Source organism: Kryptolebias marmoratus, linkage group LG21 (genome assembly GCF_001649575.2).
Source record: "Kryptolebias marmoratus isolate JLee-2015 linkage group LG21, ASM164957v2, whole genome shotgun sequence".
In the NCBI taxonomy this organism is placed as follows: Eukaryota; Metazoa; Chordata; class Actinopteri; order Cyprinodontiformes; family Rivulidae; genus Kryptolebias; species Kryptolebias marmoratus.
In genome coordinates this window covers 9,701,113-9,724,372 of record NC_051450.1, presented here as the reverse complement: position 1 = coordinate 9,724,372, position 23,260 = coordinate 9,701,113, and the positions used below count along the sequence as shown (strand labels likewise).

Genomic DNA, 23,260 nt, shown 5'->3' with positions numbered 1-23,260 from the left:
AGAAATGTAACCTATATGGTACAATGTTTTGGATATCTGTGAGAGATATTGATTTTCCCCCAAAAGGTTAAACTATAATTTTGAGAATTTTAAAATAAACCAGATACATATTAAGGGGTTTTAGTGTTTTAAATTTCTTGTACAAAATTTGCCCATTCTGTGATGTGATTAGAAGTCGAACTGTTTTACAAATGACATAAATTTAAATATGAACTATTATTTTACAACATGTATTATAAGCATATAATTTCATTGTTTAATGGGAGTTTTAAAAAAACGAAGTGTACAAAGACATAACCATTCACTCTTTCTCTCACATCTAGGGACAAATTAAAATAACCAGTTATTCTAACATGTATGTTTTTGGTTTGTGGGAGGAAACCAGAGTACCCTTAGAAAACCCAAACATGCACAAGGAGAGCATACAAACTCCACACAGAAAGGCCAGGAGGGGAACCTGCAACCCTCTCGCTGTAGGGCAACAGCTCTTACAACTGTGCCCCAGTGCCGTCGCTGCCAGAAAAAAAAAAAAAAAAGAAAAAAAGCCTTTACACTCATTAGGAGGCTGATGCATTGCACCAGATTTAGCCCATGGCTAATGTTCATCTGTAGTCAAAAGATCAATGGTTGGGTGGTGGAGGCAACAGATCCAAAAGAGTAAACAGACATCCCTCTTTCCAGCAACACTTTCCAGCTTCTCCTGGGAGATCCCAAGACCCCTTCCAGGCCAGCGAGAATATATATAATCCCTCCAGCAAGTTCTGGGTCTCCTCCAGGGTCTCTTCCCACTGGGACATGCCCTGAAACTCTTCAGAAGAATGACTCCAAGAGGCTTCCTAATCAGATGCAGGAGCCACCTCAGCTGACTTCTTTCAATGCAGAAGAGCAGTGCAGACACAGCTCTTGTGTTGGTTATGCAGCGATACCCTTTAAAACCAGCCTCTGTACCCCATACATCAATCATCAATCATCAGTCATCAATATTGACAGCAGCACTGGCTCCTAAAAAAATGTGAGTGAATTCTCACATGCTTTCAAACCATCATGAAGTGTTCTTACTCTAAACAAAAAAAAAGTAGCTTGATCAAAAGCTGATTAGTTTTATTTATGTATCTATTTTAGCTGTTTTGCAGGGACTCTACAGTGCAGTCAACTTGGAGGACCTTGTAATCAGTTGGAATCTTGTGTGCAGCCTTCTTTTGTTAAGTTCAGGTGTTGCAAGTTTTATATTTGTGTTACTACTGTGACTTGTCAACCTTTCCCCCAACAATCAGCAGCCATTAGCTTCCCTGAAATTTAAAATGATTGATGCCCAGAAAGCAGGAGAATGTGGTTAGAAGACAGCAAAGCATTTTCAGCAAGCTGCTTCATCAGTCTGTAACATAATTAGAGAAAATGCAGCAAACAGGAACTGTAGAGGTGAAGGTGACTTCAGAAAGACTGTAAAGACAAGTTGGAGTAAACTTTGTCAGCACAAACAATGCCTTCTTGTAAACTGTCTGCAGTGAGAAAAGGCATATTTCGTGGAAAATAGTTAAAAGTTACATAACAACCTGTTCAGTCCGATGCAAGGGTATTGACTTTGAGTCTGTGTAGTGACTGATGACATGAAATATTACTCTGTTTGAGAGAATAATAAATGACCCCAATTAAGTTGGGCACAGACAAACGAGAAATCTACTTTCTGTGGAAATGCTCAGTACTTGCCATGCATCATTCTCTACAGTGAAACCTAAACATCCACATGAAGTCATTTGAAGCAAAACACTTTCAAATAGAGGATGTCTTTGATAGGGTCTTTCTGAATACAATGCAACACTTGAATCTATTAGGAGGGCACTGTGCTCACTTTCCAGCATGAAAGCTATTTTGTGTCAATCACGTGGGAAGAAAACCTGGCACATTCACATGCCAGGGAAGACAGTGATGCCTCTAAATGAAGGGCACAGCCATTGTTTTGATCGTAACAAGCCTGAAAAACGAAAAAAAAAAAAAAAAATTCCTCAACCTGATGAGGCATCTACAATGATTTGATAGACTGCCAAGAAAGCTGTCCCTACTCCCCCTCAAACACAACGCTAACTGCATATAAATTCCAGCTAATGGGCTAATTTACAGGTGCAGGTAGTTTACAATGCAGCCAGGCAAATTCTCCACTGCATCCCAAATATGTATTCTGAAATGAACTCTGGGTTGCAGATATTCAAAGACCTGCTGCACTTCATGATTGCCTCGCCGACTGAATTGAACTATGTGACACAATCAGTTTAATATTTTGATTCGTACCTCTTATTGAAGAAGAAAATCGAATGAGGCAAAAAGGTTTTATTTAGGCAACCCACAGTGAAATCAGTTGCCAGGATTGCTTATTATAGACAAATCTGTACCCGTATTTCCAAGCTGCTTACAAATATTAGGGGTTATGGGTTGTATTATTATTTTTATTTTTGTCCCTTTAGGCTTGTTGCCCCAAAGAAATTTTCATATTCAACCTTTCTTCCATTTGGCATTTTGTCTTTTAGTCAAGCAAAAAAATAATTTTGTACGGTAGTTATTTTGCAAACAATGCTGATGAAATACTTAAGAAAAAAAAGTTTTAATCTAAGGTCATCATATGATGAGAATGGGCAGGATTAAAGATGTTTTAGTCAAAGGAAGGTATGCAGGATCTTATGTAATAACCTTAGATCTCATGAGATGTGTTACCACCTGAAGTATGTGTTGAGTGTGACAATCAGCTCCTACCTCAAGAAGTATAGCTCAAAACCTGTAAAATTGTATGTGTCATAATCATGTTGGTGTTAGCTAAGGTCAATTTGCTGTGGGGGTCATCTTGAATCACGTTGACACTGGGAGTTAATAAGTTTTAGATGTACATCTATCGATTACTTTCTAAAGGTTTCATTAAAATCCATCCAGTGGTTCATAAGACATTTTGCTAACAGACAGAAAGCTCTTGCGCCATCAGTTAGTACTCAAAGTATGTGTTGGGGTTGAGTTTCAACTACTATCACAATATTTTTTTTTTTTTTTAACATCTGTAAAATTGGATGAGTTATAGCTGTTTATGAGTTTACTAAGGTTACCTAATTCTGTCGGCCATCTTGAACAGGATTGACTCCAAAAGTTAACTGGTTGTAAATGTACACCCTATAACTACTTTGTTGGAGTTTCATGCAAATGATTCCTCTGGTTCATGATCATTTTGCTACACTACACATGTACACACACACACACCAGCAAAAACATTATCGCCTTCAACTGTAGGTGATAACTAGAGTTGGCAATAGGTGGAGTCATTTGAAAGGCTGCATGAAGCAGAAAATTGTTGTTTGCAGATTTAGGGTAACTTATCTTCTTGAGGATCAACATCTATAAACTAAAAAACACAACTTAAAAGCTCAACCTACTGCAATAAAATGTGTTCATTGTCTGTAATACACCATGTGCATGAGCCTGAAATATGCCATTTGACATAATTAGTTTACTTCAAGCACTTGCAGTATAAATAAGTCATTTTATATGTAAATTTTATAACAGATAATTGGGATGAGGAAGCTAAAATTAGTGAATGACTATGTGAAAGAAATGTGTATTTATAACAAGAATGTGGTATCACTCATTTTATTCTTCACACACTACAAAGTGTGTAATTGTGCAAAAGTATAAACACTTCTTAAGTGTTAATTTAAATTCCCGTCTTTACACGTTCAAACGTCACACCTATTGGTTCAATTTTATCAGCCTCCTTGGAGACATATCAGCTCGGTGGGAGCAGAAACACCTGTGGGAGCAGAAACACATCGGCAGCTGTCACCACACTAAAAATAAAAGTAAAAAAAAAAAAAAGATCCACCCCCCCCGAGACATGAGGATCTGACATGCACGGAAGAAGAGTAATTGTCAACGTACCTGCCCAACTTTAGCATTTTCACATACAAAGGTTTCGTAAGGGCTAGCCAGTTCAGGGGGGAACTCATTGATGTCCAGCACGTGGACGGTGACGGCCACTCGGCTGGTCAGAACTGGGCTGTCTGTGGAGGTAAACAGAAAAAAACAAAAGGGGAGTCTTTTCACAGCACTGACACCATGTGGCTACATGAAGCACTACGGCTTTATGACAAGCGAAAGTTTACATTTTTATCACTGTTGCAGGCGGTAGAAAGGCAGCCTGTTTGGATATAGAGTCAAAGTGTCCTTGAAAAAGATTCAGATGGGCTTACACTCTTGTAATATATAACCTGTAATATGACCAGAACACACTGAGACATAAACTGCACAGATGCTACCTTTTTATGATTATGTTAATTGACAATGTAAATTAGAAATAAACTCACTCTATAACTCCATCTAAAACATCCCCATTTTTATGAAATTTGTTTTTTTCTAAAAGGTTTTTTTTTTTAAACAACCTTTTTCCTCTGCGGTTTGAACAGTAAAACCCACAGCCAAGTGTAATTATTGTGTGAAAGCCCCCTTGAGTAAGACTAACTTGAATCTGGGTTTGCCTGTTTCATTGTTGCCTCTCTTCGGGGACACAACAGGGAAACGTTCTCTTTGTGAGAGAGGTAAACTTTATGGATTTGATGTGGGAATGGGCTTTGCTGTGCAGTCAGAGGCTCAGAGCATGCGTGTTTGTGTACATCTGTGTATAGGTGCATACTGTAGGTGCCTGGTTGAGGTGTGTAGGTGTGGGCTTGAGAATAGGGCGAGAGACGGGGGTCTGTGTAGTCATCACTAAAGGATTGGAGAAAGCAGCCGCGGCTCAGTTGGTAACCTGTCTCTGACCTTGGTGGAAAAAGCAATCTTCCCACTGTGGTATGACACAGAGCATGGGATTTGCTGCTTTACACTGACTGAACTATTAACATTTATGCTCACACAGTCAAAAAAATAGATTACATTTGTCATCAAAAATGTCTTCATATTCTTCTAGGGCAGTTACAGTTTTAATATCTATTTTTAATGTCCAGCGTTTATGAGTGCTGAAATGTACAAATTTCTTCTCTCATTTCAAAGATTAATCACTATTGCTATAGGTGATATATCATTTACCCCACTAGATGGAGCAATGGTACAGTAGTTACATTCAAATCTGACTTGCATCAGCAGTTTAAGTCCAATAAAACATGCTCTATGTATTTATATGGACCATGGAAAGCTTGCATTGGCATAAAATGCTTTGAAAGTGAGTGATAAAATTGTCTGAATACATGGATTCATTACGGCACATTACTTTTTTTTCTGTAATTAAACTCGATATAATGAAATAATTCTAATTTCTGCAAGCAGTCAAGCACAGATAGAAGATTCCTTGTGGATATTAATCTGTTAAAAAGAGCAACTGGCTGCAGATTAAGTATGCAAACTTGTAACACAAAACTTCATAAAAAGTGTGAAACTATATTCATTTGCTATAAATTGGGGAGGAAGCGTGCTCTGTAATTGCTTGCTGCCAAGGTTATTATTGCATTTAATAGATCTTCCTGCTAAAAATTGCCACCGGGTTGGGATGCCGAAAGAAAAACTGTAAACTCCTCCCATGCTCTTGTTTACCATATTCTCTGCTATGCATTGTACCTCAGGAAAGCTGTACAAACGCTGCTGCCTTTTGCTGCATGACTGCAGTGTTTGGATATGACCGGACACATCCCCAAGGTTTGGTTCAGTGTCTGTCATTGTGGTACAAAAGTGTCCAAGGAGAATGTCAACCAGCAGCTGTGAATTATTAAATGTTAAAAAAGCAATGCAGGAACATTGTAGATGAAAAGGTGAAATGAAAGGTCTGCACTGACTTACTCCTCATTGGAAACAGCTGTGGCATCCGAGGACTTTAACCCTCAAGTAATTTTATAGACTAAAATGATCAAGTGGGCTCACCCCAGTATATTCTATATAGGGATTAATTTTTCAACAGTTCTTTTTGTGTTCACCATACAACACTCCTTGTATTTTAAGACAAACAATGTTAGACTGTTTGGAGCAGATCTCAGTTGTGGGCTTGTTCACATGCTTTCCCACACTCACTATTTCTAATCCTAGCCCATCATCAGCATTGCTTTGCTCCCATCAGGTGTACATCAGGTGTAGGGTAGACATTATGAGGAACATTTCCATTATGTAACTTGGAACTTTTTCTATGCTCATAATCATTGCCCTGGTAGTTATTTACCCCGGTAATATCAGCCCTGTCATGTTTCCACTACATTCTGAGCCACGGGGTAGATTAGGGTAATTAAGTTGCTGATGTTTATTGCTTTCCTTCAGCTGCTGAAATATGGCAACTGGTCAGGAGCAGATCAACTCACTGCAACACCAACTCATTATACACAAACTCAGTGCACTTCAAGTCAAATCACTGCACATATTCAGTCAATCAAGAGTTATATACATGATATTCTTATGTAGATATTTATATATCTATATAAACATGTTTAGATACATTAGTAAATTGTGTAGTGAGTTGTTATAATATACAGTAGATACATTAGTGTGGTGCGTTATCGTCATCTGGTTTGGTGAGTTGACATCATAGTTGGCACACATTCTTAGTCATCCAGGACATGATCCTAAATGGTTAAATGAAAAATAGTTGGGTTTGTTTTGTTTCTTGAAAATCCTTTACCTCAAGTATTTTGAAAGAGAGGTGAACGATTTTCAAGAAACAAGAGAAGAAGTCCAGTTGTCTTTTAATTATCTACTTTGTATTGACATCATAGTGTAGTAAGCTGGCATTGCAGTGAGTTGACATACACCCAACTGGTCAGACAGCAGCTACTCACAGAGGAAGCTGCCCCAGTTATTTCATGTAAATTTCTCATGAAAGGTTGTTGAAAGTCTGAGGAATTTAGTGCTTTCCCTAGCACCCTGATAGTTACCAGTACCTTCTGCCTACCAGAGCAATTTTCTAGGGTATTTTTTTATCCTGGTAGTTTGTATTTACCCTTATCAATGCAGTGGAAATAAAGGGCTAAAGAATGAACCTTGAAAACTACCCTGATTTCTGAACAAAATGGTCTTAAACTGAAAATCTGCTTGATAATTCTGTATCATAGTTGCTGGATACCTTAAAGATATGATCATCATTTTCTAATGCCAACTCATCTCAGTCAGTTGAACTATTTTCAGCATTACTTTAGGTGTCAAGTATCTGTCTCAGTGATTCTGTAGCTGCAAATCTAAGTACTCTAGGTTTGTCAGCCATTACTTACTGAATAATAAGATAATATAGTATTTATATAGTATTTATAAGTAAAGAATTACCATAAAATCTAATAACATACTCATGCAAACCAATTGGCCAATCCCTGCATAAAGTATACTGACAAATTTATAGGAAACATTGTTCTGGTAAAACAACGTAGAAACGGGACACATAATTATATAGCTTGGGTCATAAATGACCCCACTTGGTTGCTTGAGGGTTTAATAAGTCCTAATGTTGCTGCATGACCTCTCCTCTGCAACTGTATTATTTGTATGAACACTGAAGGTATCTGCGCTTCAGCACTTATTGTTGCTCTTCATGGTTTTAAACCCAAATAATAGACAGACACAATCCCAGTGATGACAATAGAGTGCAGCACAGAGGAGCCATAATAACCATTCAATACCCAGAACGCAAAGTTCTGCCAAAACTAACTCAAGGTCAGAGACACATTTGAACTCAAGGCGGGCCGCAAACTCCGAGCTGTTGGCTGTATTTCGTTTTCTTCTGCACAAGCCTGACAATTAGTTTTAAACACTGACTATGAAATTGTATTTTTTTCTTCTTTTTTTCTATTGATGAGTGAGTAAAATTGTCAAAAAACATTGGTCTGCTGACAGGGAGTACCCAGAAAAGGCAACTGGGGAATTATAAGACAGGCGTAAAAAAGCAGGTGTGCAAGTGGTAAAATGAGCAGAAATACTCTTTCATTCCTTCATCAAGTATGACAGACTGAACATGCAACGGCCTTATAAAAGTCCCATCTGGCTCCTGCTCCTCCTTCATCCACGCTGTATGCTTTTCAGTCTGCCTCATCTTCTAATTTTGTGGCACTTAATGTATAAAGCCACACAAAGAAGCACACACACACTGAAAACACAATTAGAATGTCACCGATATGACCTTGAGGGGAAGTAAGTAATATCAGTTTCCAAGGCGACAATGATTCAAGCTTTAACAGGCCATATTTCACAGTCTGTCCTAATGAATATACAGCGTGTGTAATTTTGATTGAGCGCCAGCCTGCCTTTGGGATAATGACTTTGACGGTTCTTAGCAGATTTGATGACTTGATGACGATGGATTTGCTTATTTATGCGGAAATTTGCTCTAGTTCCTTCATAATAAACATAATTAGCCTGATGACACATTTTAAAGCCACAGCGATAGTTCCATCTTGCTCGAGCCTGGCTCCCATGCAGGCGGCATCTGTTTGCTGTAAAACTGTCAAACGTTCACATTTTTACTGAGATGTAAGTAAAAGTTGACTCAGGGAAGAAAAGCTTCCTCCCGTTGCCAATGGCATCAAGAGTGTTAAAAAAAAGGCTGTTAAAGATGAAAACAGTACTGAGGCAAAGATGCAGGAGGAGACAATGTCCTGAAGATACAACCCTCCAGGAGAGCCATCATGGTTTATAGTCACCTATAAACCTTTCCAGGAAAATAGGAATGAGTATTGACTTGAGTAAAAGTGTGTTAAATCCTTCACACAGATTATGGTGAAGGAAGGTCAACGACACCTTTATGAATCTAGTTGATCTCATTGTCATACTTACTAAGTTTGGTTGCCACGATGGAGACATTGTGTTGGGCGATGCTCTCTCTATCGAGCAGCTCATTTGTGGAAATCGTCCCTTCCACCGGATCAATGTCAAAGTAGCTGTCCAAGTCACTCTTCCAGTCAATGGAATACCTATAAGAAAATGTTTATTTAATCGCATTCATTTCAAACATAAAGCAAAAGATTAAAGCACAATGATTCTCCCTCTGGGCTCATATATGAGTTAGGTGTAATATGATGTTGGAGTAGTCTTCATTACTCATTCTGAATGGTCATTTCTAGAAAATGTGCTGAGGATTGCACATACATTCCAATCTAGTAATGGAGCAGACATTTGGCCATGCTGAGCTAATGGTTTTCTTGGGAACATAAATGAATTTTATACACTGTTGAAAGCGTATCAATCTCTCACGGCCAATGAACAACAAAGACATAAAATCTTGCTTTGGTGTCTGATAGGAGCAGGTCTAGTCTTCTCTCGGAAAAGCAACTGTGGTCTTATCAAGCTGCTCTGAATGCAAATACCAAAATTAAAAAAAAGGAGTAAAATCAAAAACCAAACCACATGCCGTTGACAGCACCATTCATCACTCTATGCTATTTGATCTTAAAAAGGCCATTTTTCATTAATAATTTTACAATCGTTGATGGAATTCCATCAGGAGAAAGTCATATTTTATTCCCCTTTCACGAGGAGGTCACAGGTTGTGAATTTGACGCCTTGCCCATGGGCACATTCTCAGAGCAGATTCATAATTTCTCATGGGATTGAGCTTGGACTTTTCCTATAAAGAGTAGCCTCATTGCACAAACATTCTGGAAGTTTTTTCCTTTTTTCCCCCCTATTTCTTTCTTGTGGCAAGCTATTTGATCTTGAAAGACAATCTCACATGAATATTTATCATGCTTGTTTGCTGCACTTCAGAACCTGAAACTGGACTTGACTCAGTCATTAATAGAAACAGGCCTGGAGCTTGTTCAGCCCCTTTAGTCTTTTAGAGTAATGAGAATAATAGCTAAACTACTTCAGTATAAAGAGAGAAAAAGAGAGAGAGAAAAAGAAAACAAGCATGAGTTTTTTGATTTCAGATTTGATTTGTCCTCTCACTAACTCTGTGTTGGATGCAGCCTTGAAGTGAACATGAATGTGTCGAACAACTTTAGGGTGAGTCTCTTTGATAAATATTGCAGCCAAACCAGCATCAAGAGTTCAAAAGATCAATGGTCTGTAATTTTTCCTTGAGGCAAAGCACTTTTTCTTTTCTTTTTTTTTTGGAGGGGACTCTGTGGGACTCCACGGACTCCTGACACATATGTTTTGTTTTTAGTTTGCCTTAGTTGCCAAAAAAACACTGTCATAATGAGAATTATACAGATTAAAACCTAAGAGAAAGTGTTTCCTTCAGCAAAACAATAAACCTCCATTAATTCTGTCAGTCTTCTGAACTAAAAAAAAAAATTAAATAAGCAGAAAAAAGACAAAAATGCATTCAACAAGATAGAAAACATTCAGAAAAAAAAGTTTTTATTTGCAATTGGTCCAGTTAATTAAATGGAGCTCATCAAAAGCTGTGAAAGAATTCATAGATCTAAAGCGTCTACATAACACTAAGTCTACACTACAGCTGTAGATATGAAAATTAATTACACTTATCTCCTGCTTTGAAGAGTTGTGATGCTAATTGCCTCAATTTCAGTATCATACACAAGGTAATTTCACAAAAAGGGCATGTTTCTGTTTATTATGCACACTCATTGATTTTTACAATCTATGGCTGTGATGTAGTAGTGTTTGAAAATGCATGACTGGTGTGGCTCTTCAGTATTTTGTAAGTTGTGATAGTACCATATTAGTCAAAATGGGGCCAAACTTTCAGTCTTTAAAACCCAGTCAAACTTTGAGAACCTCTTTAGAATACGTCAACAATGCAGTATTCATGATGCCTCTCTCTTCCCCAGCAAGAGATAACACAAATGCATAGCACTAAATAGCTGAATCAATTGAGTTTAAAGTCTAAAAGCATAATTCCCTATGCATGACGGGTCATCTGGTCTATTGTTTTGAAGCAAAGAATGCAAGGCTGCTCTCTAAAGATGTACAAAATAACAATGTCATCTGTGGTACTGATGAATATTTAAAGTGTTGGAGACAAAGTGGAGATCCGTAGAGCAGAGGGCATTAGCTTTCTGTCAAACAAATCTCTGCTTCTGCAAGTCTTTTGTTTTCTTGGAAATTAAATATTCATAATAAAACAATTGCTGGCCATGCAACAGGTTTTTCCTTTTTTTGCCACTTTCGAATAACACTAGTGACTCATCTTTGGAGAAAAAAAAAGAAAGAAAAAGGCTCTATGAAGCAATCTGTCTTACTAAAAGTAGCTTGTAGATATTAAAAAAGGTTTCTCATACAATTTTTAAAAGTGGATTTTCTTTGTTTGCAGAGGACAGGCTATTGTTATCTACAACTGACAAAAGTAAAAAAAAAGGGGTGTAGAAAGTTTGATGCAGATGTTTTATTGGGACTCAAAAAAGACAAAAGAAAGAGAAAGGTTATGATGCTTCAAGCATAATTTCTGGAGTTTAGCAAGATTCACAAAACCAATTAAAAATAACAATCATACACAAATGGTAGTCTATTGAAAAGTATGTCCATATACTGTACAATAAATGAACTCATAATGAAATCAGCATCTCCATAAAGCTTGCCAGTAGAGGGAAGTGCTCTGAAGGGCTTTACAATATCCTGGTAGATGGCTGTGCTAACTTTGGATTTGATAAAACCCAGTGGGCCAACACTAGGAGATCACATGGCTTCCTAAATCCTCACTGACTGTGGAAACTTCGCTCTGGACCTCACGAAACTCGGATTCTGTCCCTTTCTACTCTTCCGACAAACTCTGAGACCCTAATTTCCAAATGAAATGCAAAATTTACTTTCATCTCAAAAAAAGACAATGGAACACTGAGCAAAAGTCCAGTCTTTTCATTTATTTTTTTTTAGTCTAGGTAACATGTTTCTAACGTTGTCTCTTGTTCAGGAGTGATATGACACAAGGAATATGACAGTTGTAGCCCAGGTCCTGAATCCATCTGTGTGAGGAAATTATTGAAGCTCCAACTCCAGCTACAGTGCATATTCAAATTTGTTGTTCTTAAGTAATCTAATATTCTGACAGACTGATTTTGGGTTTTCAATAAATGAATTCATAGTCATTAAAATTAACTGAAAAAAAAAGCTTGAAAAAAATCACTTTATGTGTAACATATCCATAAAATGAGTTTCACTTTTTGAATTGGATTACTGAAATAAATTAACTTTTCAATGTTATTTGTAATTAATGAGATGTACCTGTATAGAGATGTATTAAAATGATTCCATTTGGAGAATACAGCTTATCTAACAATGCTACAGCAATCCATGGCAACCATCTAAACAAATGATTGAACACAGTGATACACTCACTAATTTGCTTAAACATATTTCTGAAGGCATTTCTAATGAGGCCTGTAATACAGCTGGAACATTCCCTCCATGTTTCACTGTGTCACCAACAATTGCTGACCTGCCAGAAAATGATGCTAGCAGGATTTTACATGACAGAGTCAGATGCTCTGCATAGATTGATTAGTCCTCAGTCTGATGACTAAACCTGACAAAACTCTCAGGATTGGAACCTCCATGACACTGATGAATAAAGACTGCAGACACTGATGAATGTATTAGAGGACTTAAACCTTCAATCACTGGCTGCACTAACACAATATTCCATTATTTAGGTCTTTTACCATTGAGTAAACAATATATTTGTTCCACTAGTGGAGCATTTAAAACAAGTATCAAAATTTAGGCATGTATAATTCACAATACGCATTTTCTCAAGACTACAAATAAAATAACAAGATATTTTGCATAAATGAGGTCTAAACTTTACCAGAGATTTTTAGGTGTAAATAATGGTTATAACTGAACTCACTGATACATTTCTGTCTCCTACTCAGTGTTTAAGTTTTAAACACTCTGCATCATGGTTAGGACTTAAGAAATATTACTCTTTTATTATTACTATTATTATTATTTTATTTTCAACATTACAGTTTAATTGTTGGTTGACTTGGTTATACATCAACACAGCAATAAGTCCTGAAAGCACATTAGTGGTTAGCTCTAGACAACTCTACTGAATTAGGTTAAAACTCCAAATATGTTAGGTTGTAAAATAAAATATATGGGTATGGCTAAAACAAAATTTTCACACTATTTTATGGTAACAACTATAGATTATATTATGCTCACATTTCACATGTAACACAACCACTAGGCATTAAATTTTCTTTATCTTTATAAGTAAATATTTGAAATTATTAAACAAAAACAAACATAAAGATATGGCCAATAGGTTCAATTTTAGTGCACACAATCTTGTTGAATCCCAACATGACCAGTCAGACAATCCGTTAAATTCTGTCACCCTAGTCAGGTGAAGTTACGGACTAAATTTAATGCATTCCAAGAGAAAGGAAATGCATACACCACTCTGACTTTTATTTAATCTCATGAGATGTCATGTATGTATATAAAGAGATTCACTGAAAAAAGAAAAACAGCAATATCCTATTGTGATTGTTTTTAAAGCTGGACTTAAAAACTACACTGAAACAACAACAACAGCAAGAAAGTGTGATAATAAAAATTGAAAGGGATTAAAATTAACCTTTTTTATCCCATTTCAACATTTCATCACATTTGTGTGCTATTTCCACAGGCATTCTTATGTCTTTTCAAGCCTGTCAGACACCCAGCCTTTGGAATGCACTGGTTTATGCTGCGGGCAAACTTTTAAGAGATTTTTTTAAATCTGAGATGTGACTTAGATATTAAAGAAAATGATTAAAGGCATAAAAACATTATATAACACTGTGTACTCTTAGAAAGAGCACTTTAACTTTACCTGACTGGGCTGCTGCTAGCATCTAAATCCTGTGCCGTCACCGCGCCGATGATGGTGCCTGCGGGTGTGTCCTCGTACACATCCATCACATAGGAGGGCTTATTGAACACCGGGGGCTCATCCACATCCAAAACGTTAATCTTCACTGTTGCCGTGTCTTTGAAGGCCCCAAAGCTCTGAAAGCGTGGATCCAAATGAGCATTTGCAGCTTCTACCTTGAAGGTGTATGCCTTCTTGGTTTCATAGTCCAGGGGCTACAAAAAAAGAGTTATAAAAACAAAGTAAATTTCAAATCTAACGTTTAAATCATGTGAAGTATGCAAGAATTTCTACTCCAATTTTCACTTTGTGTAATGTTTATTCTGTGCAACCCAAAAGGTTTGTTTTCAAAAGTAGTATGTCGTTATTGCCTGCCAGTGACAGCAAAAGGGAGATGTTTTTCCCCATATCTGTGTGTGTGTTTGCTTCTCTGTTGTGTTAAACTATATCATGAATTACAAGATGTATTTTAAAAAAAGTCTCAGAAAACAGTTATGTCATGTACATCTACAACTGGTTCAATCCAATTCAAGAGGGCTGCCACCACCAAATGACTGTAAAAACTCTAAAATGGCTATAACGCAGCCAATTTTACAGCAATGAAGCTAAAATATTGGGTGGTAGTAACTGAGACTCATTCACAACAAGTACTCTGAGTACTACACATTACATGCCATTTTTGCTTAAAATGTTGGCATTAAATGTTAGTGTCAACTCTGGTTGTTTGTTTGCAAAATATCTCAAAAACAGTTGGATGGGTTTTAATGAAGCTCTAAGAAAATAATCACTGGATGCAGATCTACAACTGATTAACTTCTAGAGTCAACCCAGGTCAAGCTAATCAATATTAACCACCAGAAAAATGCCTATAACTCAAATGCACAGATAATAAACTTAAGCTTAATATGGTAGTAGCTGAGAGTCATCCACAACATCTAATACAGGTGCATCTAAACAGATTTTACAATATTGCATGAGATTGCAAATTACATTTACAAAGTTTGGCCAAAACAGCTTTAACTCATTTCCAAACATAAGGTGATCTTAGTCTAAAACTCTGGCACAGAAGTTAGCGGGAGATAAGCATCCCCTCAAGGAAAACTCTGCTTTTAATTATCTTCAGCCTTGACAGCAATTTGCCCTCAGTTCTTCTTTTTTTTTTTTGATATGTACTACTTTCAAGCATGAGCAACTGCTATCAGTTGTCATCATCAGCCTGTACATAGCCAAACAGCCATGTTCTTCTGATCTTGATAAGCAGAACTGAAGGCTGAAAAACAAACGAAAGAAAAAGAAAAAAAAAAGATGCTCTCCTCTCTCAGAGTCAAGCTGCAGTTTCTTGGTTAAGCAGTACTTCACCTTACTTACAAGAGTTTTCCAAATAACAACCTAGGAGTTCGTACTGTATGTTGCTGCTCCTTGAACCTCTGACATGTCAGCTCAGAGTCAATTAGTCAAAAGCAAGGAAAGGAATCTGCCTCCTCAACTTGTTTGCTGCTGAGGTGTACACATCTGACAGCAACAACACCCGTGTTCATGCTTCTGCCCGTCTCCTGCCCCATCATGTGTGACCAGCCAAACTTGGCGAGCTTGCAGCCGGTCATGCTCTGCTGGCCTGGAGTCACATGAGAGGCATTCCTTTCGGTGTATTTCAAATTGACTAACATGTAACCACTATGGCACCAATGCTATCTCCCTGCCCCAGGACTTCGATTTTCTGGCATGTTCTTTCAGAAGACAGCAAGAGAAAACAGCTGGTAATAGTGTTGCAAAATGTGTGTATGAGAAGAGGCAGAGACTCCTAGTAGGAAGGGGTGCTAGGGGGATAGCTGAAAAAGATTTTTTTTTTTTAAATGGTGGATAAAATGACCAATTATCGGTTCAAATTGAACATAGATGGATTAGCAATATAATTAGAGTCCAATCACTCGAAATGAACCAAGACGTGAAGTTGTGATTTCAGAGTGGAAAGCAGATGCTTCCCCGGCCCTCTGTCTCTCCTCCGTCGTCATAGCTTCACAGTCTTGCATCCACAGCAGGTGTTCGTATAAAAAAATAAAAAAATAAATAAAGAGGGCCACGTGAAGGCAAGCCAATCTGAAAGCAATCACTGACCATCAACTGCCGTGATTGGTTTGATTGCGCAGCAGATGCAACTGGCAGGACACGGTTATAGGATCCTTTAACAGGAAATACACTCTGTCCCTTTCAATATCTCTCAAGAAGTGACAACACTTACAAAAGACAAACCACCAGCTTTGTGTACACGCTGAATTTAATGTGGGTGTTATTGAAATGTTGATCGAAACAATCAAGTTAGAGTGAAAGTATTGTATAAGGCTGGTTAGAAGTTATTATTCCAGTTTACTGAGCTTCCTGCTCGTTCATTTAATTTCCTGGAAATCAGCATCAAAAAAATAAAAAAAAGGAAACTTGGCATACTCAAGTTGTGAGTCAGACTGCAACAGAGGCATCAATGTCTAATCAAACACTTATCATTATGTGAAGTTTATTCAGAACCAGCTTGATGAAAGACTAGAAAATAAATACCAAACGACCATTAGAACACCTAAGATTGTGCACTCTTGCACCATGTATCACAGTTTAGGTCATACATAGATCATGTTGCAGCTAAATCTGTGCCTGGGGACAGCCATGCATAGCTCAGCTGAAATTATGCACAGGTGGAGAGAGGTTGGGGGAAGAGCAATGCAGGGGAGGTGGACAGCAGGAGGTGTACACCAGGCCTCATTAACCAGGTTCTCACAGGGGATGAAGAGGAGCTCTGCTCTCCATCTCAACATGCTGCATCACCACAATTAGGACGAAAGCCCCCAAATCTCAACCTTTATAACCATTTAATTGTCCTGTAATCCCCTGCTAGCTGAAGCCAGTACTGTGGCGTGTTCGGGGAATTGCTGTTTTCACACTTAGACTTTGCAAAAGTTTTTTAGACACAAATCTCCCAGTAAGCACAGCTGGTGTCGTGGAGTTTCGGCTGACAAATTACTTTGCGTAAATGATGTCTGAAAACAGCATGGAAAATGCCATGCAGGTGCAGGTGGAGTCAGAAATGTTAAATGTGATGGGTTGATAAAACAATTTTACCTGGTTAGTGCCAATCTCATACAATTTCTTGCTATTCGTCAAAATGTAATGGAATTTGGAAATAGAAAAAGGACTGGTTTCGGATCCTTCTGTTGCTGAGATTTATGAGCACACTTACAGGTCTGTTTCAGAAGGACAAGTTTAAACAGAAAGAAAGATAATGTTTGTGTGATCTATCTTTTGTTGCCAATTTAGCCTCTGTTTAGATAAAGAGAAGCTTTTTTTCTCTCAGCTTGCTCTCATTTACCTTCCCATTGTTGTTGAATTTGCATAGTTTTTGGAGTATTTTCTGTTCCCCTTTTTAAATTATTCCAGCACCTCCTGAGCTTTGTTTTGAGTGAAGTCTAATAGGCTTTGATTGCCAGCGCGCTCCAGCCTCTTTTGACTCTGAATTATTAGTGACTTTTATTAAATTTTCATAATTTATCATATTGTCTGTCAGTCTGGTTGCACTGCATTTGGGTATTAGCTGAACTCAGGAAATGATGAAGAGCATTTTGATTTGCCTCCGCCTGAAAAACATCCAATGTTGAAAAACACCCAAAGTTACAAAATGAATGCTAAACAGTATTCTCCAAATTATATTGTTTTAAGAAAACACCAATATGCCACTTTGCATTGAGTATGTGTGTGTCATTTAAAGGTTTTGCAAAACTGACACTGTCAACTGTTTTGTTTTGTTTTCTTGGTGGATAAAGAGAACTATTATAAATTCTGTTTGGATGCAGGGCTGGATATTCATGCAATTAAATTATCATGTTGTAAATAAGTGACAATAATAATAATAATAATAATAATAATAATAAGTGATATACACACACAAAGTGTGTGTGTGTGTATATATATATATATATATATATATATATATATATATATATATATATATATGCATTAGGAAATTTGACTGGCTAAAACAAGTCCTAGTTATTTCAAGCAAGATTTTCCAAGTTTTTTGGTTTTGTTTCCGCAAAATAACAGCAACAGAAACTTGGGATGTCAACCATCTCTCAATGAATTATACTAAGCTGGTAGAAGCTGATGAGTAAAGAAAACAAGAGCATACTGACAACACAAACACCACAATTATCATATTGTTGTAGAGATTTGTAAGGTGCCAGATGCATGTGCAAACATCCACCCTTCCTGTATTTTGTACCATGGAACGAATCCAACATATTAGTGTTGTCAATGCTCACCCATTATATATATACAGACATGTATTTAATTAAAAGTGTTAAAAGTGCATGCCTGATAATTGACTCAGTATCACTTCTATTTATTTTTTAAAAAATGGTGCCACTGTTATTTATGCCAAAATTTAAACTACTTTTAATAAATCCTACACAAGCAAAAACTATCTGAATAGCATAATTGTTTAAACCTGTAAAATGTTATTTTTAACAGTTTGACCATAACCTTTAGAGGGGAGCAGTAAAGGGAGCAAAACTGTAGCTTGTGATCCCCCGATTAGCAAACAATGGTAATTTTTAGGCACCACAGTAAGAATCTGTAGTGACTGGCTTGGCATATTCTACTTGGTTTCAAAAATTCATGCAGACATTTGAAGGGCATTTTGTTTGATCAATAAAGCTTCCCTGTCCAGTAAAGGGTTAACAACAACAACCATATTGCATGAATCTCTCTAGGTATTCTAATAGAAATTTTCAAACACATTTTTAGTTTATATACAAACATGGCAACCAATGGGTATGCTAACTGGACTGAATAATTTTGCACATTTTAACACAGTATGTCATCTATTACAGAAGTTAGTTTAACATATTTACTGTATTTACATTTGGATTTTCTTACAAAAGAAAAAAAAAACACTACTTGTGTTTCATCAAACATGGCACTGTTTAGATTGTAAGGCCTTGTGGAGAAGGGAAATGGTACAATGCATATATGATTAGCTGTCAAGCATATTCCTCAGATTCATTAACATATTCCGCTTTGGGTGCAAACCAGAAATGTTAAGAGCTTCACTGCCTTTTAAATGTGTCTGAGACACATGATGGTCTAAGTATGTCTGGGATATCTGTTGTTAAATTGGGATAAAATGAGACCAGGAGGGGGTAATGAGAAAGTCTAAGTTAATGAGAAGCTGTGCTAATGTGTCAACGCTTGACTTAGAGAGAATCAAATCAGATCTGTAGGCCATAGGGGAAATTTCCCAAGAAAGGAAAAAAAAAATGTCCATTTGTTCTGAGACTGCAGAAATCTTTAACGTGTTTTCCCCATTCCTCGCAGATGACCTACTTACACACTCACAACCAGCGCTGTATGAACAAGTGTTACTCCAATTCAAATATATTTTATCCTCAAACAAGTTGCGTACACCTTTGCATGTCCAACCGAGCGTTTGAAGTGTCTCATTACAGCTTCAGTTGTTATGCGCCTTTTTATGGGTTACTGTGGACACAACAAGGAAGTGTATCAATGGTAAAATTTGTAAGGAGGACAGACTGAGTTCCTCTCATGTCAGTGCTGCTGCTCTTCAACATCACAACAGAACACACTTGAAATTCCAGACATGGTGCTGCACCCTTTGATATGTAAATGTGCACCTTCCTTGCACTGGAACTGGTACTGAATGAAGCAACTTTTTTTTTTTCCCTGCCAATTGAACCTGTTATGTTCCAAGGGAATTGGTTAATTTAGAACAAGGGACTAATCAACGCATCACGGTCTCGCTTCTACACCATTATACTTCACACATATTAAATGGTCCTAACGTCATCAGACAAACAAAACAATGGCAGAGCTTGTTAACAGTTTGTACTGAGACATTCTAAGGGCACAGCAGAAAACTCAAATATTTGGCTGTTAAAGCTGTTTCAAATTGCTCACTCAGGTTTTTTTTTTTCCCTTTTTTTCCACTGTGCAAATATCAAATGTTGGTTGCAGCTTCTTCATTTAAGCTTAGAGTTTATTTTAGGGATTGGAGAACCACAATTATATACATATTTAATGAGTTGTCAGTTTGGGACTGTGTTCAGTTTAGTATTACAATAGCAAGGTCTAATATTCTTCTCACCCCTCAAATATACCCACTCACTAATGTGCAGAATAGCTTTCTGGCACTAATCATGAGTGAATGTTTTCATTGACAATCATTAGCGGGTTGATGTCACGTGCTTGTGCTAAACAGTCGCTTTGCCCAAGCATGCTGAAGATAGAATAGCTGTGAAAAAGCTTCAGCGATGTTTTTAATCTGTGACACACTGAGCGACCTTGAATCTACTTATCCACGGTATTATATATTTACAATACCACTTATGAATCATTAACACATTGAGGCCCTGTCCTCATGGGAATGTTGTGTCTGACCTTTTTCTCTGTAAATTCAGCACCATTTCTAGACCAAAAAAAAAGCCATCCACACAGAAAATTCAAAATAATACTGACCTAAATGCTGTAATAACTATGCCAGACCTATATGTGGCGCTGTAATGCTGCCACATAAATACACCAAATACAGGGAAATAAGACATGGAGCATGCAGTCCAAATTGTAAACTCAAGAACAAAATGACAAATGTAAATACAAGAACCAAGAAACAAATCCTTTTTTTGTGGACTGACAACTAAATGAAACTTCTGCTTTGTGTCACATTAAACTGCTATTGACTGGGAGATTTGTCAGTTCAAATCTGTTAGCATAATTATAATAATAATGATTTCAGACAGAGCATTCAACAGAAAACAGATGGAAGACTTTATCTCATAATATTCAAAGGTTTTTAGAGTAAATTATTTGTACGGTGTCTGTCTTTTAAAACTATTCTCATTTTCCACATTTTTATGCATACTTGATGTATTTTGTAGATGGAATGAAACAAATGAAAGTCAGCCTTTGCAAGATAGTGTACATGTGTGTGAATAAGAGGGAGGCAGGTGGAACAGTGAGGCTACGAGGAGCAGTGGTCATAAAGGCGCATGACTTCAAGTACTTAGGGTTGAATGTCCAGGAATATGGGTAGTGTGGCAAACAGGTGGAGAAAAGAGTCCAGGAGTAATTTGTGACAAAAGGGTTGCAGCGATGGTCAAAGGAAAGGTTTACAAGACGGTAGTGAGACCAGCTATGTTGTATGGTTTGGAGACAGTGGCACTGACAAAAAGATAGAAAACAAAAAATTGATGGAGGCAATACTAAAAGTGGCAGAGTTAAAGATGTTGAGGTTCTTCTTAAGAGTGACCAGAATGGATAGGATTAGGAATGAGGTCATCGGAGGTACAGCACGGTCAAAACGACTGGGAGATAAAGTTAGAGAAGCCAGACTGAGATGTTTGGACATATGCAGAAGAGGGACAGTGAGTATATTGGTATATATTGGTATATTGGTAGAAGGATGTTAAAAAAACAAAGAGGCTTTGTTATACTCCATAAGAAGTCAAGAAGTCAGTTTGCGGTCACATCGTTGCAAGGTGTTAAATTTTTCCCAACACCTTTCGTAGTCCACAAGACACTTAGCTTGGAACTCCTGGGAAGTTCTTCCCTCCTCCTACAGCATTAAAATGTGTTTCTTCCTGCCAGCTTCTCAACTCTTCTGTCCTTTTACAGATTTTTAAAGACATTTTTTTATTAAACTTACTGCAGCAGTACACGCTGTTTGGCATTTGCAAATTAGACGGTGAACAATAATGAGCAAACAAAAGGAATGTGCCCTATGCTGCCCGGTACTTTCTTCTGGCCACCACAGCCATGAAGAGCCACCTGTGTCTACTCAATGCACAATAATTGTGATATCTTCTTCTACAAGTTCTTTGTCAACTGACTATCTTTTGAAGGTCATAGGTTTCTAAGTTTTGCTAAAACAGTTATAAAGACGGCAGTATTTTCTAACATCCTCGGCCAGCTGCTTCTTAGCAGAGCATCAGAAGCAAAATGACTCCACTGAAGCTCCCCAACCTTTCCGCATGAACACACCCACAACAACTTCTGACCAATCACATAATACTTGGCACAAACCCCTGTGAGAAAAAAAGTTTGGACAGAGCCTTGTGTCTTTAATCTCTATAATCTCAGTCCTTTATAAGGTCAAAGTAATCTTTGATTGACAGTTCAGCAAAATTTTGTCATGCTGGAGAATAATAAAGACGTTTGACCACTATCAGCCGACAACTGACCAGAGAGTAAAACCAGCTTATCTTCAGTAAAGAAAAGCTTACATGCCCCAGAGAGCCATTTCCTGTCCCTCTGAATACCAGAGGGTCTTAACACTGTGGAGAAGAGATGCTCACTTTATTGTGCTGCCATCAGTCACATCGGTTTGTGTCCTTGGCTGCCTCCGAGCATCTCCATCCTCTCACTGCTCACAACAGTGGAGTGCCATTTGAGTGTCTTGCCAGCAGCTCTGTCCACACTGCAGTTGAGTGGAGTGACTATGAAAGACTTGCACTGCCACTCTTAATAGGGCAGGGTTAGCCATGGGATGAGCCCCGAGACGCTAGTTTAATCTATTACACCCACGCCTCTCCAAGCCACCAGAGAGAGGGCACTTCATCGACATCTAGCACCACCTCGGCCGTCTCTTTGTCACTCTCTGCAATCTCTTTTTTTTTCTTTCCTTGTACCTTATTCACTAACTCACAACACATGCATAACCAGAGATAGGAGCACACACACATTGCACCCTGCTTGGTTCCTTGGTGAGGTGTTATTCTTCTGTGTTTGGCACCTGAATCTCCTGCTGTTCTGGGGTATTGTTTCCTCCTTTCCTCCTCCTTTCCAATCCCTGCCACATGGGGACTAAAATAACTCATTTTCACCTCCCACAGGAACATTCAGCACTTTAATCAATAAGTAAGTTTAAACTCTTGTCTTTGAACAGGACACAGTTGGTTGACAGAGCCATTTGCCAGCGTTATTTAGCATTTAATCAGTGCTTGTGCAAATAAAGTATTTCCTTCATTTTGTCTTTCTGTCACTGGTCCATTTTTTTTACAGCCTGATACCATCTCAGGAAGACTGAAGGGCAAAAGCAGCCATTGTTAAAATATATCTTGTTCAAACAAACAAAAAATGGAAAGTTTCATAATGATATTACACCTCAGTGATTCTATAGCTTTATTACAATTAAGTGAGTGGTAAATGACCAGAGTGAACATCTTAGTTCTACCTCATGACTGCTAAATGTGGTCAAAATGTGACAAGTTTTTGAGGAAAGGAATTCAGAGGATTGTGTTCATTATAACAAGAAAACTAATAACCATATATACAGGTGCTGGTCATAAAATTAGAAGATCATGAAAAAGTAGATTGATTTCAGTAATTCCATTTAAAAAGTGAAACTTGTATATTATATTCATACATTACATACAAACTCATATATTTCAAATGTTTATTTCGTTTAATTTTGATGATTACAAATGACAACAAATGAAAATCTCAAAT

At 37.5% G+C, this 23,260-nt stretch overlaps 1 protein-coding gene across 1 annotated transcript in view; it reads right to left on the bottom strand.

Annotated features, from left to right (window-relative positions):
- Window positions 1-23,260, bottom strand: part of LOC108234660 (cadherin-12) — a 130,568-nt gene that overhangs the window by 11,312 nt on the left and 95,996 nt on the right. Inside the window, exons 7-9 of the mRNA XM_017414026.3 lie at window positions 13,718-13,971; window positions 8,764-8,900; window positions 3,913-4,034 (exon numbers count right to left, since the gene is read on the bottom strand). Coding sequence (XP_017269515.1) covers window positions 3,913-4,034; window positions 8,764-8,900; window positions 13,718-13,971 — 513 coding nt within the window. The remainder of the gene's footprint in view (window positions 1-3,912; window positions 4,035-8,763; window positions 8,901-13,717; window positions 13,972-23,260) is intronic.